At 43.8% G+C, this 14,937-nt stretch overlaps 1 protein-coding gene across 1 annotated transcript; it reads right to left on the bottom strand.

Moving 5' to 3' along the window:
- Positions 1-256: 256 nt before the first annotated feature.
- Positions 257-13,470, bottom strand: LOC137884522 (leucine zipper protein 1-like). Its single transcript, XM_068726327.1, has 6 exons — positions 12,962-13,470; positions 10,544-12,833; positions 9,595-10,187; positions 9,289-9,468; positions 3,194-3,478; positions 257-2,457 (listed from the first exon to the last, which is right to left on the bottom strand). Exons 1-5 carry the CDS (start codon positions 13,091-13,093, stop codon positions 3,236-3,238), a joined length of 3,438 nt encoding a protein of 1,145 aa, XP_068582428.1. The 5' UTR covers positions 13,094-13,470; the 3' UTR covers positions 257-2,457; positions 3,194-3,235.
- Between the last annotated feature and the right edge of the window lie 1,467 nt (positions 13,471-14,937).

The raw sequence follows: 14,937 nt of genomic DNA, 5'->3' as shown, positions 1-14,937 counted from the left end.
AGTAAAAAAATAAAAATAAAAGGTCAACCTCACAATCAGTATTGCATGTCATTTATATGCACAGCAAGACTAACAATTTGGTGCTGGTCTGAATTTGTTGGGATAATCTATCTCTCTTACTTTATCTCAAGGCACAGATGAACATACTGTAGATATTTCCAGCAAAAAGTAAAAGAAGTAGATATTAGTGAAAATGTGCATTCTGAGTTATCACCGATTTGTATGTAAAGCATGATGACTGACATTGTTACAAACATTGCATGGGGGGGACAGTTTATTGATTGCATATAATCTCCTGCTTGCATAAACAGTAAAGTGACAAAGCGGCGACAGACCTCACAACAAAAGAACCTGTACATGTATGAAGACTAATAAATACTACAGCTAGAAGGCGGCTGGTAGAATACAGGAGAAGTGAGAAATGCACCGACTCTGAAACAGGCCATCCCCAGCAGGTTCTGACTCAACACAGCATTGAAATCCATAACAGCAGAGGAACCCGATGGAGCGTTTTAAGTTCTTCAACAGATTTCTCGTGTCCCAAGTTGTCACAGTTATGGTTACATGATCCTGTCAGATAAACAGTGCAGTCGTGTTGGATTGGGGCATCAAGCCATCAAGCAATTGGTCATTCTCAGCTGCATTCAATAGCACCATTCATATATTTTGTGGAGGGATCAACGTTTACGTCGCCTGTCGTACTGCAATAAATGTGTGTCAGATCTAGTCCAGCAGGAGCCGGTTAAAAGTCATTGATATACACCATTCACCTCAATGAAAACACCTTATTTTAATTACTGGCCACTACTATACTGGTTTATGGCACCCCCATTGTTGCAGTGGCACCCTCCTATGAGAGATCGCTCCAACATACCAACCGCATGTTGATATTTTATGATGTAACAAAATAATACACCTGTACAGAAATAAGAAATGGAGATAAGCTGGGACAATTCGCACGGCGAACCCAGTCACATACAAGCTGAACTGTTAGTTCCTTGTGATTAGGAGTCTCGTGTCTTCCTATGACTGGCTGGCATGTAGACCAGTATTTACAGCAGCACTGAAAAAATGTCCACATTGCCAGGCCAGGTTTGCTGGTAATCCGAAGTCCAATGATCAGTTAAAAGAGAAGCTCCTCTTTTGCTATGGCTCTCTAAAAATACATGAAGGAGGACAATTGCAAGAGCTGTAAAACAAAGCACCATGGAAATTGTAGCATGGTTTGAGGTTATAAACAATACCCCCCCAACCCCCCCAATTATTCTTTTTTTCTACATGTGCATTGCATTTCACTGCGTGCAAACTACAATTTTCTTGATATGGTTGAGCAGAAAGAGAAAGGATAATGCAGAACAGGAAGCGAATTACAAAGAATCTAAATAACTGGTGAAAATGGCAAAAAGCATAAATAAGGTCCCGGCCTGTCAGAATTCATCTGTGTATGTGTGTGTGTGTGTGTGTGTGTGTGTGTGTGTGTGTGTGTGTGTGTGTGTGTGTGTGTGTGTGTGTGTGTGTGTGTGCGCGCGCGCTCCTTAAATGAAGCCCACCAACAATCCTTTAGGCAAAGTACATGCTGAGTCACAATCTTTCAAGTGCTCTTCATTTATTACTTCGAAACATGCAAATGTTCACTCAACATCTAAGACCACAAATTAAATCCAGTTTTGAGGCCACATGCCAGAAAGTGGTGACATGGGTTAAAAATGAACCAAAAATTTTAAATGTGCATGTGTTTGTATGGTTTTGTGTATTTATGTGTGAGAAAAATCGTAAAGCGCACACACGGACTCAGCAAAGACAATAATTCGCTTCCTGTTTTTGGTCACATTACAAAGTTAAAGATCTATTAGTTTGTGAAGAACTCTGCATGAAGATCCAGCTCTGTGAGATGAAGACTCATCTTAAACATTGTACTGCTGTTGATTGAAGATTGTTTTGTTTTTTTTGTTTTTTTTTCAGAGATGGAGAAAGGTTGAAATTCTGACGCAGAAGCGATATATCCAGCTCCATTGAGGTCACTGTAATGGTCCTTCCTATAAATCTCTTTAAACCATTTCTGGCACGCAGAAAAATCCCCAGCCGTCCACAACATGCCAGCCTCTCCCTTGTCAAGTTTCGAGATTACACTATAATACATCCAACACGAGAAGCAGAAGAGGATACATGGGCTGGTGAGGCGACCTCCAAAACACTGTACAGGCACTGTCTTTCCATTTATGCCTCTTTTGGGACAGAGAAAGTTCCGGATAGGAAGAGCTGTTCACGTCTCAGCACACACTCGGGGTCAGAGTAAGGATGTCAGGTCTGTGGTTTGTTGTACTATGTGGCTGCAACTGCTAGTTTTCTTTTCTTTGCTATAAAAGCTGTAGATGTTGACTTTTGGAGATGGAAGCCATTAGTTGATGGGAGACTGATGTTTGGCCCTTCTTGTGCCTTTGAGAGCTTGATGGAGTGCTGTCAAGAAAAAAAAATGAAGACAAAGATCTTGCTTAAACCTTCATTATTTTAACACAACTATTCATCTTCTTTTGACATGATTGGTCCATAATTTCCAAATAATTTCCAAAAAAGTGTGCCAGAAAGAACAAAGTAATTTGGTACTAATTAAGCTTCATTGGTACACTTACCAATGAAAATCTATTTCCAGAAAACCTCAAGTGTTTTAATCAGCTGAACATACTGGTATACAAGTATGTAACATGTATGAAAAATACCTTTTCTGAAAAGTGAATAATTTTTCAAATGGAGCTTTTCTTTAAAAAAACAACAACAACCTTAAAATGTCTCCTAATTTGTGCTTAAGTACATCATTCTTCCCAGGAAACTGCTGAGGAATCAGGAAAATATTCAGAATTATTAACAATTCAGGATTTCTCTCTCACGCATGCTTCCAGGTTTAGCTACAGCACAGTTCACCTGGAAGTGCCTTGCTCGTGGACCCCTCAGCAGGGTGGATGCTAACTGTTACATGCAGGGAAGCTGGGGCTTCCCACTGGGGGTCACTCTACTCATTAAACCACTGCACTGCTGCGCTGGGAAATGTGCTACAGCAGTGTCAGGTTAGCTTAATACTGCATTCGATTTGAAACCTCATTAGGAGATGTGACGTCATTCCAAAAGGGGTAGGGGTTAAGATCACTTTAATTAATGAGTTTCAGGGGACAAAAGAAAAGACCCTGTCCTCTCCTACCTGTCCTCTTGCTATAGAAGTGCTGCTAAGACCCCAGCTGGTCTAATGATGCTCAGAGTGACGATGACTCCATGGTCGGCTCCCCGCTCCACTCCTCCCTTCAGCTCTGGCCCCTGACCCTTGTCCCCGACTGGACCACAGGTCCCCTCTGGAGGAGGCCCCCGCCGTCTTGGACGCCCGGTCACTAGAGCTCCCCAGGTGATGAGAGTCGCTGCTGGGTATCTGCCGTCTCCAGGAGGCTGGACTGTCGCTCGGGTTTGGACTGGGCTCTGCGCTATCAGCAGCCTGGAAAGGTTAGAAAACTTGATAAAGACAAATCTTGTTCCCTTTCAGAATTGGCAGCAGCAGCAAGTTTAAGACGTGGGTTGGTTTGGCATTTGCATTGTCAGAAACACGAACATTACAACAGAGGTCAATTCCTTCAATCCCATATTCTGGAGTTGTGTTAGGAGCTCTGGGCATTTTGTTTGGACTTTTGCATTATGCAGGCATTAAATATATGCTGTTTATGTTAACTGGTGTGTGACAGGGAAAGACTGCCATGTGGACTTCTGCCAAGGGAAAAATCCCCAACCAAAAACCCCAAACATACCCCAAGCTGAGAGATTTATAATTTGGTGGGCTGACTAGAAAACAAACCCAACGTTACTAGTCTGTGGTGGCTACAGCGGCACGTCCCCTCTCATAACCTCAGCAACCCTGCTCGGAGAAAGCGAGAGTTAGATGACGATGCAGTTCCTAAAGCACACAGAAACAGCACCCCGCTCCTGTAATTTCAGCTTGAAAAAAAGCACCATAATTAGTGACATTTGGTGGGTTGGAGTTGGCTTCTGATGCAGTTTTAGAATGCTTTCTCACTAATTGGCTTTAATGGTGCCCTGCTGGACTGCCTTTCTCGGTCTCCAGGGGTAACAGACAGGAAATCAGTCACCAGCGATCCCTGCCAAGTAGGCGTGTTCAGTGTGGTCACTTCCTGCTCCAGTCACCGAAGGGAGGAAACGGCAGAGTGGCATATTCTCCTTCTATGGTAAGCCACAGCTGCAAGACCGGGGGCTTTTACAAGGTTGCCAAGTAATGCACTTCCAGTGTTCCTCCTACAATCAACAGGAGGCTTGTGCTTTGTTCAACATATTGTAATAGGCTTAAAATAACTAAAGTAAAGACACCTGACAATAAAGATTTGGCATTTTATTAAAAAAGAAAAGGCTTGAAAATGATGAAGTGTAACGCTCAATAGAACCAAAACATCTTTTAAAAGATGTGTGGCTTCAGTCGAGGGAAAATTAGTAACTTGTGTGTGTGTGTGTGTGTGTGTGTGTGTGTGGGTGTGCGCGCCAACGGAGAGCTTTTTCCTCATGTGGCTGAAAGTTAATTTAAGAAAATATCTGGGCAAGAGCAACGTCAGCCTGTAATAAATGCTGTTAAGTAAGTTGATGTGCCACAGCAGAGGAAATCTACTGGAACAGCAAGTGCTGCTGTCATCACAGACCCGCTCCAGCTCACACCTGAAGGCCTTCAGCTTGGAAAACCCGCTTTTATAGGCCGCTATAATCAGAAACGTTAAATCATGTCTGGCAGCACAGCGTGATAACTTGACACCATAAAAAACAGAAAAGATAGGACGAAGAAAAGCCAACTTTGTATGTCAAATGAAAAGGTTACTCATGTTCTGTGATATTTATCATATCTGTAAAAATGTTGCGTTGTGGGCTGGTCTATTCTTTAGCGAGTCTGTCTAAGCTAAGCGAACCAACTGCAGATTCATATTTACCGTAGAGACATCGGAGTGGTATCAATCTTCTCGTCTAACAAGTTTTCAAAGATGTCAAACTATTCCTATAGGGTGTTTTAGGCTTTTTCGGGTATACATACTTTTATGAGAAAAGAAGGCTCTTTGTTAGGATCATCAATACAGTTTCCAAGAGTTTACTTTGAAAACCAAAAGGACACTGTGAGAAAGCTCTTCTTTCTAATGCAAAGTGAAGGCCAGCAGATTTAAGAAGTAATACACGTAGCGTGTCAGAGCGTCTGCAGAAGAAATTATATCCCTACTTTAAATCTGTCTGCCCTTGGTCTCTCGCCCAATTCTAAAGGAATGGGGATGTCTTGCCAACCCAAACTCTTAAATCACCTCTCCAGCAAGACAACACTCTTGACACTCCAGGTGAAATGTTTCAGAAAAAGGTAAAAATGTGTGTTTGATTTTCCCCGGTGATGATCTGTTTATTGGTTATGATTTATAAAAGCCATTCTTTTATAGCTTTTCATGGGGCGTTTGTACAGTGTCTGTTGTTTGATGCTCTACAACTCTTATTCCAGAGGGATTTTTCTGCACGGGTCAGATCAGGCGAATGGTGAGTAGTAGACTAGCCAGGATCCCACACTTTACCTTGCTGCCGCTGGTTTTTGACTCAACAAAGGATGTTTGGGTATCTCGTTCATCGGCCATATCGGCCCCGCTGTCCTCAGCCAAACATAAGTTCACGGTTCATTCATGTCCAGGCTGAGGTTTCCTACAGCTACAGTGGGGAGGAATCACTACAGCACTGTTCTGCTCTGTTCTGTGGAGTGACTGCTACAGAAAGCAAGCACCATTTAACACTGACCTGTTAGGTTTATTCATATCTTTACGCGTGTTTTGGACCAAGTCCTGTATGGTAAACTTTGTGCCAATCCATCAATCCATAAAAAAAACTAAACTAAAATATCACTGTCATGGTGGTGCTATAGTTAAATTGAGGGGATCAACAAAGTCAGTGGGCTTCATCCTCTGGACGCCATTAATGTCTGCATAAAATGGCGGTTGTTGATATAGTTTGTTCTGGACCAATGTGGTCAACCGAATCCACAGAGCCGGGCCACTTGAGTGGGAAAAACGTTGCAAACATTGGTTTGGACAAACCAGAGGCAACAGTCAAGGTTAAACAGCAGCCATTGATTTGGATCATGATGACAACAAAAATGACCTTTCATTAGATGAAAAGATGTCGTTCTCTGTGCGCTAGAGGTTTGAAAAAATGGCATCCAAATAATTTATACATGAGGTTCACGAAAGAAAGCTAATCAATAAGCTGTCAGTTTTCCCAGATCGCTCCAGGGTGCTTAAAGGAACTGGGAGTGTTGTCTCCTCCTTAATGACTATTTATTGATCGCTGATTTTCAGTCTGCACTACTCTGATCACTGGGAAGCCTTTGATGTAAATGCTTACAAAAGACATGTAGGTCATGTAGACAGGAGATATATTTTAATCTCTAGCAAAGATATACATTTTTCAACCAATCTTTTAATATTAAAAGAGAATTTAAGAGTAAATGTCTAAAATTACAACATCATATATAAACGTGTGGAACTTTGGTGAATGAAGCCTGAGCCAAAGGAGAATGGAAGGACGTTAACGACATTCCCCTTCCATTAATAGCCCACATGCCTCCATCTACAAACGTGAACACAAACCTCTTCTATCAACTTTTGACACAGCAATCACAAACTAATCCCAACCTCCCTCTGTCCCAACTACAGCTGTAGTTATCCAAACCTCTTGGGAATGGATGCTGTTCAGACCACTGAAATGTTCTTAGAATCCAAACCAAAAATTATCAGCTGTGCTCCAAGACATGCTTTGAAGCATAATTATGGATTGAAGTATGTTGGGTTTTTTTTGCACACAGCAATTTTTCTTCATAATTGCTATCCAAACAGAGTGACCAGTTCATCCATTAAATATCAAGATGAACGTGGTTTGAAAGTACCGCAGTGTCAACTAAGTGGGTTTGGGAAATTTCCATAGCATAGTGCACAACTGACAAAAAAAGGTCACTCCTGATTTACCACATCCGAGACAGGACAGGGACTCAGGGCTTTAGGATAACCAGGGCTATCAAGCATGAGTGTTGTGGGACAGGGTCTGAAAAAGCGCTGGGGTCAAGGCCATGTAGTAGAACTGATGCGGGCACTGACCCCGACAGAGCTTCTCAAATACACGACTTGAAGCCACTTTGCTCATGTCAGGGCTTGCATGACATTAAATAAGTGGGCAGGGAGGCGTCAGAAATAAAAACAAAGCTGATTTCATTGAGCCCATTGAGGCTAATAAGAGGGAGGGGCCCTGTAGGCAATTACAGCTCTAACGTCATGTTAGCTGATGTGTTTTTTTTATGTAATGGATCTTCTGGCTGTAGATGAAAGACCCAAACGGTGTTCATCATCTTTGTTGTGACTGGAACATAGTGGTGTGTGACGGATGCTCACATTAAACTAGATTTTAACATGTTAAAAGGTTCTCAATACGATATTCAGAGCAGAGGGATTGCCTCCACACAGCTCTCAACATGGTGACGGCTGAGCAGGCGGCTAGCAACTAATGGTGCCAACAGCAAGAACAGCGCAAACTACGGCAAGGTAACAGTGCTAACTTTAGGGGAAAACAGTAGTCGGGCATTATGCTTGTGAAAAAAGCCGTGGGTCGGGACGTCATAATTCAATATTACCTTTTTAGCACTTGATAGTTGACACATACCAAAAAAAAAGAAAAAAGAGTTGATGGTCAGCCTTAGGGAAAGTTCTCAGAGGAAGAGAACCCATGAAGCCTAAAAGCACTGCCCAGCTTTGGTGCAGAACACAACCACGACCCTGCAACCTCCTCAAGTCCTGGTCCTGACCTGGTCAATATCCCTTCAATACGCTACTTCTAAAAGAATACCCCATAGAGCATGACGGCTATAAAAATGATGACGTTGTGGTATACCCAGGTGGCAACCTCCAGTTAAATCTTATCTTATCTTCTACAGGCAATCTCTGTGTGCTGTGTATATATACAGTATATGTAAGACAAAGACAGTTTAAATGAAGGTAAAGCTAATGTGAGCAAACATGATGGATGAGACAGCAGACACTTTGCATGTATGTGTTGGTCTCCTTGGCAACATCCAGTTTATTTATAGGGGAAAACACAGAGATTTTACCCAAAGGCCTCTAGTCCAGCATAGTTTGTCAAACTGACAGACTGATGTTATTGTAGCCATGGAGCCCACTCTGTAAGCAGTACTACGGCCATTTGACAATATATTATATACCAATAGACAAGTTAATACTGTAGCCCATTAGTAGTTTTCACCTCATCTTTTAAAGACTTGTATAAACTTTCACACTCCATTAATGAAATTGTAGCTATGCACATAATCTTACATGTTAACAGATAGGCACACATGCATGAAATTAGTGGGCTCAATCTGTGTCTTTATAATTAATTGTTTATAATGTAGGGCCACAAAAGTGTTGAAGTCATATGGCAGATCGTGATTACATTACATTTTCCCGTACTAAAAGAAAACCAGAAGCCTAAAATATAAGCTCTTACACAGTAACAGGTGAAAGATTCATGTATGTGGATCAATACACAAACACACAGTAATCCAATGTATGCAAGTGGGGGTGAGCAACAGGTTTTTTTGTAATGTTTGTGTAGAATAGCCTGGCAGGGGCACAGACTGTGGTGGCACATTTAAATGAAAGCCATTTTCTTCCCTCTTTTCCCCCTGTTAAGGTCTTTTTCATTTCCATCCTCCCTCTTTTTTATTTTGTCCCACCCTTTTCTCTTTGTGCTTACTGGGGCAGCAGGAGTGGGGCCTACAGAACTGCTGTGCTAAGCTTGAAGTCGCAGAGCCTGGCGTCAGGGAAAAATACAAGCTGAGCTCTCATGCAAAGTGGACACACCAGGAGCTCAGCGCTGTGGTTGTACTTTCTGGACTTTTATCTGCAAGACAACCATTTGCAGAGTGGTACGCATAAGGCCTTCACCTGCGTAGCAATGCAGGGTATTTTAGAAGACACATTATGCAGCAATAGTGCCGTCACATGTTTGTTTAATGCCAGAAAAGTTTGAGAAATTTAAAGCAGACACAAGAACAAATTTTCCAAGAAGGGAGGAATTAAATTTGAAGTGATTGAGTTACTTTAAGTGAGTTGTCCTTCCACATTGTCAAAACACTAAACACTCAAAGTATGTAAAATTACCAGCCATATTTTGAAAAAAAATAAAAGAACACATCTTATGAGAGCACAAAAGTGTCACAAAAACTAAAGTGCGTCGTCCTACCGGTGGTTGTTGTGTGTAGGGTCGGCCCCAGGACTGAGCGGTAACAGGTGCGTGGGGAACGGTCCTTCCCAGACCTCTTGCTTCCGTGGTGGGAGACTGTGAGCATTTGCCTCTGCGAAGCACAGGGTCCTCGACCTCTCTGGTATTAGTGACCACACTGTTGATCCTACGCATGTACACCTGGCACAGGAAGCAACACAAAGAGCAACATTATGCAACTATTAAGTAGTTCATATCCTCCAATTTATTATTAACTTTGTGTAAAGAACATACTCATTTGTCTCATACATTTGTTCTTTAGCTCACCTCTGCAGGGGACGGCTTGACTCCCCTCTGTGCCTCAGCATTCCCACCAGCTCCTGTTCCGCTGTTTATTGTTTCTTCTGTGTCAAAGGTGGTTGCCCGGTAAGCCCTCCATGTTGTTGCGACCTCTGCTTCATCCTCAGACCCCCCATCAGTCATGGTCCTTGCACCTCCTCTTCCTCGGCCCGTCTCATCCGCTGACACAGTGCCCCGGTTCTTCCAGGTGCTTCTCACGGTCACATTCTTCGAGTCTGGTAAACTGTCTTCTTGGGAGTGCTGGCCTTGTCTTTGGTGTCTCCAGCTGGTGACCGTGGTGGTGCTGCTGCTGCTGCTGCTTTCGAAGCCTGACTCTGTGTCGTTGAAGTCTGCAGAAGTGGTGTCCATGGACTGGAGGCTGAAGTTGCCGCGCTGGCAGCACAGGTGGCTGGTGGTGGTCTCCACTCTGGAAGTGTTGTGGTGTTTGGACCTTGATGAGGAATCACTGTGGTCGTCTACTATGCAGTCCTGGTCTTGGCACGACCGCAAGGTGATCTCACTTTTGGGAATGGAGATCTCATACGGGACGGAGATGCTGCCATGGTGCTCACTGCTGGGGCCTGGCAATGAATAAAAGTATATCCAATATTTTCCAACCAAAACATTTTATAGTTGCAACAAGCTGACAGTAAGAGTAACAAGACAGTAATGCAGCTGCTACAGCTAGATGGTGAACATTGTAAACGTTATACCTGCTAAACATCAGCATGCTAGCATCGTCACTGTGAGCATGATAGCATGCTGACATTACCATTTAGCTCAAAGCACATCTTGAATACAGCCTCACAGAACTGCTAACCTGGCTGTAGACTTTTAAGTCTTGCATTTTTACACCTCATGTTCAAATAGTTAAAATAAATTGTATCATAGCACCTGCACTGATAAAAACATGACTGCCAACCTTTACCGTTCTTACCTATGAGGATGTTACTAGTGGAGGTGTGGCGTTCTTTGATCGGCATGGGCTCACTGGACACACTGCTGCTGCGACTGCTTGTTCTTGAAGAGCTTGGGTCATTGGGGTAGATGGTTATACTACTGGTCATTTTACTAGTGGTGGTCACGATAGGTTTGGTGGAGATTTTGGGTTTGCCATTTGTAGGCAAAGGTTCTGAAATCATCACTTCCTTCCTGTCGATCTCTACGATCGCAGGCTTGATGACAGCTTTTGACCTCAGAGCCTCGCGTGGGCTGCACACTCGCTGGATCTCGATTTCCGATGCAGTGTGTGTGGGCCCCTGTTGGCCTCCCTCAGCTAACAGTGTTCTGTTGTGGAGCTCTTCATCAAACGAGCTCCTGGAAGAAGAACCCTCTGAATGTGAGTCATGGACATGGGGGTATCTAGGATATCTGGAGGTTGCAGTCCTACTGCTTACAGTTGAAGTAGTCGTCTCAGTTACAGGCTCTGGTTCAGAGGGCCTTGAACCAGTAGATTCTGTTTCAGAGGCAGATGAATGACCTTCTGACCCCTGGTCGTTGGGCAACAGTGGAGTGACGGGGGATCTGAAGGCTGCGTAGGCTCCATTGGCTTTGGACAGGGTAGGGGCGACAGATACAGAGACAGATTCATGAACTTGGTCTGTTGATTCCTGATCTGAGGCGGACGCTGTGTCCTTCTCTAAAGCAGATATACTGTTGATGATACTTGAACTGTCAGGCACTACATCAGAGTTGTTTGATTCACTATCACTACCTACGTATAGTTTTGAAAACGTTTCTACTCTGCCCTTTTTATTATCCCCATCAGTCTGTTTGTGAGCCGTCCTCAGTGGCTTCTGGTCATTAGCTGCTGGAGGGTAGCGGCTAAGAACAGGCGCTTTCTTAATCTCACTCAAGGATGCGTTTACAGAGCAGGGAGTGGCTCCTCTCGTCTTTTCCTCACTGCCTCGTCTTGTGTCTCTTGTTCTGTTATCAGAAGAAATCGCAGTAGCTGGGGTTTTGGGTGTCCTTCTACTCTTATGCGCAGGACTCAGGGCTCTCCTCACAGACTTGGGAGAGCTCTCCTCTGAGTGGTTGGGATCTTTGCTCCTCAGCTTTGTCTCTTTCTTATGTTGAGGAGAGAGCTCCCTGTTTCTGTGTTTGGGGGAACTCGGCTCTGAGACGGTTGCAGCACTCCTATATTTGGGCTTCTCTTGTCTGAAACATCCCTTCACAATAATCTCTTCATTCTCAGCTTTGCCATTCTCCAGGACTTTAGCAGGGCTTTTTGGGCAAATGTTGGTGCTTACATTGCCGTGTTTATCCACATTACTGGTTCCATTTCTTCCAATTCCACCTTTCCCGCACAGCTGCGTCCTGAGCTGTTCCACCTGCTCGTTCAGTTGGCGAGCACGGTTTCGTTCCATCTGGAACTTCTCATGAAGTTCGCCATTTTTGGACTCTGAACTCTTTAGATCTTCCTCCACTATCTCCAGCTGTTTAAGGCGATTCTTCAGTCTCTCTACTTCCTGTGTCAGTTCCTTTACTTTGTTGTCCTCATCATGCGAGCCTTCAAGACCGCTGTTCTTCTCATTCTCAGATTTGTTCACAAGACCGATGTTGTCATCAGCCAGCTTCAAGTACTCAAGGCTCTTCTTGCGTCCAGCCAGTTTACCCGTGAGGAGCCCTGTGGATGAAAGCTCATCCTCAATTCGTGACCTCATGAAATCTGCACGACCGGGGTCTGCAGACAGGCTAAGGCAATTCTTCTGGTGCTCCAATTTTTCTGTCAGCTTCAGAATGATCTTCTCGTCCTCCCTCTGTTTCTCTAGTAGCCTCTTACGCTCACTCATAAAGGTTTGGGTGAATCCTTTGAGTTTCTCAAGATCCATAGCCAAAGCCTGCTCTGCTTTCTCCAGCTTTGTCTCAGAGCCCTCCACCTCCTTCAGACGGGCTTTGAGGGCCTCCAACTCTGACGAGAGCTTCTTGGTCAAGTTCTTTTCCTCATTCAGGCTCAGGCAGAGCTGGCTGCAGTCAGACTTGCTTTTCCCAAAAGCTTCTTCCAGTTTCTCCAGTTCTGCCATCCTCCGTTGTAGACGTTCAATCTCGGCTTTTAGCTCCTTCGTCAGGCTTTCCTCTTCTTCCAGTTTCTCTCTGACTGTGCGGCAGAGATCCTCAGCTTTGCGTACCTCCTCATCCTTCCCCTGGATCTTTAGGAGACGTTTCCTAAGGTCCTCCACGTCTCCAAGCAGGGATGAGTTGCTGCCTTCTCCCTGGATGACTCTGTCCTGTAGAAGAGAGAGAGAGACAGTGTTCAACCATTCATTAATCTATTCATGTAGTGAATATCTATTCCACTCATTGCTTCTGATATGCACACACAAACAAACACTGTCTGAAGTCAACCAGTGCTCACCTGCAGGTCAAGTAGCTCATCCTCCGACTTCTGCAGCTTGTTGGTTGCTTCTTCCAGTTCATCCAGTCTTCGGCCGAGGTTCTGTAGCTTGTGCCGCAGGTGGCGATGTGTCACGTCTTTATGGTCAGACATGGCTACAAAATTATTTGCGTTTTATCTGTTGTGTTTGCTTTGTTGTTCAGATTATTTGATGACAATGTTTTGGGAGGTCCACATTTGTGTGGAAGTGTTATCAAGTCCTTTCTTGGGGAAAATACTCTTTTTTTTTTCTTTTTTTTCCCAGCGTTCTGTCCGTCACTGTCGCTTTAAGACTTTGAAGTTCACTCAGAGTGGCGTTTAGCAGACAAATCTGTCATCTGTAGGAGGGAGAGAGGAAATAACACTTTGTCATTGACAAATAAGGAATGACTGTCATTTGCATTCTCAAAACATAGCTTAGTTAGTGAGGAAAACGATCAGAACAGTCACATTTTACACTTTTATATTACAATAAAAACACTCACACACAATTTGTCACAAACAGAAACTGGCTAAATTGTATAACAATTACAAATGACAAGTAGTATTAAGTGGACATAATATGAACACTGCACCTCTCTTTCCACTGAACCGCCATACATTTCACCTTGCCTGTCCCTTGAAGGAGATGGAGGTGGCACTGATTACATGTTATGTGTGAGTATGGGGCTTTCAACATGCCTGCACAGGCTTGAACACACAGACACACACGCACACACTTTGTAGTCTCCCTGCTGCTGTTGTATCCAACATCGAATTATGCTTGCTTGCTTGCTTCTGCTGACAGCAGCATATCTCAATAACACAGACCTCCTTCACATCCCCCCATTTGCACACATACACTGCTGTCACCGTGGCAACCATGACATCACAGGCCCCTCACAACACTACAGTCATGGTCACATGGGACATTACATTACATTACGGTCATTTAGCAGATGCTTTTATCCAAAGCGACTTACAATTCAGTATCTACACACGGACGGATGTGATGATGAAGGAAAAGTGTTTCACTCCTCGACAGAGACCATTAGGTCTGTGTCGCACTCGTGCGCGCACACACACACACACACACACACACACACACACACACACACACACACACACACACACACACACACACACACACACACACACACACACACACACACACACACACACGTAATATCGATCTGTTGGCCCAGCATGCAGCATATCTGATGAGAACAAAGATTACACCGCAGCATGGCCTCCATAAATCTACCAGCTGAAGCTGTCGTCTCATGCATGATTCAGGTAGTGTGCTTTCCTGGATCCCATTACTCCCCTATTCCCTTCATTCTGGTGAGCTTCCCCCACTGACCACGCAGGAAAATCGACCCGAGGGTAGGACGTAACATCTGCACACATCATCACTTATCGACCCCCTGACAAGCGGCTCCATGCCTCCTCTTTCCCTTAATCTACAGCACCGTGTTCAAAGATTGCCTCTCTGAAGCTACAAACCACTACATTTAAAGACTGTAGTTTTCCTTTACATTAAATAACTTTTACTGCTGCAACCAATGCAGTAAAGTCTTTTTTATCTATGTGCGTACATGGTATTCGACAAGGTATAACTTGCCATTATGGTTTACTCCAGCACAGTTTCAAATATTTTCAATCGTTTCATTTGGTGTAAGAAGCCCAAACCACTTTTCCCACAATTCGTTAAATGTCTTGTTGAACATAAACCAAGGCAATACGCTTTGAAAGTCAATATGGCAACGATTACTTTAAAAAAAGGCACAATGTGAACTCAAAGCGTTTAGCTGTAGCGTTTTAATTATTCTTTACTTTCATGAGGTCTAGTGGTTTGGTAATCTTCTCAGTGAGTACAAGACTTTGAGGAAATACTGCAAAGTACACAGACTTAAGAGGGGAAAAGACAAATTGGGAAAAATGTGGGAGAGAAAACTGCAAGCCTTGCTGTCGACTTG

The sequence above is a fragment of the Cebidichthys violaceus genome, unplaced genomic scaffold, assembly GCF_023349555.1.
Source record: "Cebidichthys violaceus isolate CVI_PGR_0920_01 unplaced genomic scaffold, fCebVio1.0.p SCAF_39, whole genome shotgun sequence".
NCBI classification, from domain to species: Eukaryota; Metazoa; Chordata; class Actinopteri; order Perciformes; family Stichaeidae; genus Cebidichthys; species Cebidichthys violaceus.
The sequence above is the reverse complement of the archived record's forward strand: the minus strand, read 5'-3'. Positions and strand labels throughout refer to the sequence as shown.

What these genes read in the sequence shown, in the direction of transcription:
- LOC137884522 (XM_068726327.1), bottom strand. Translation starts at nt 13,093, where the DNA reads ATGTCTGACCATAAAGACGTGACACATCGCCACCTGCGGCACAAGCTA. An exon ending in TCAAGCCGTCCCCTGCAGAG is followed by an intron (nt 9,469 to 9,594) that starts GTGAGCTAAAGA and finishes TTCCTGTGCCAG; the next exon opens with GTGTACATGCGTAGGATCAA. An exon ending in CCTACACACAACAACCACCG is followed by an intron (nt 3,479 to 9,288) that starts GTAGGACGACGC and finishes TAACCTTTCCAG; the next exon opens with GCTGCTGATAGCGCAGAGCC.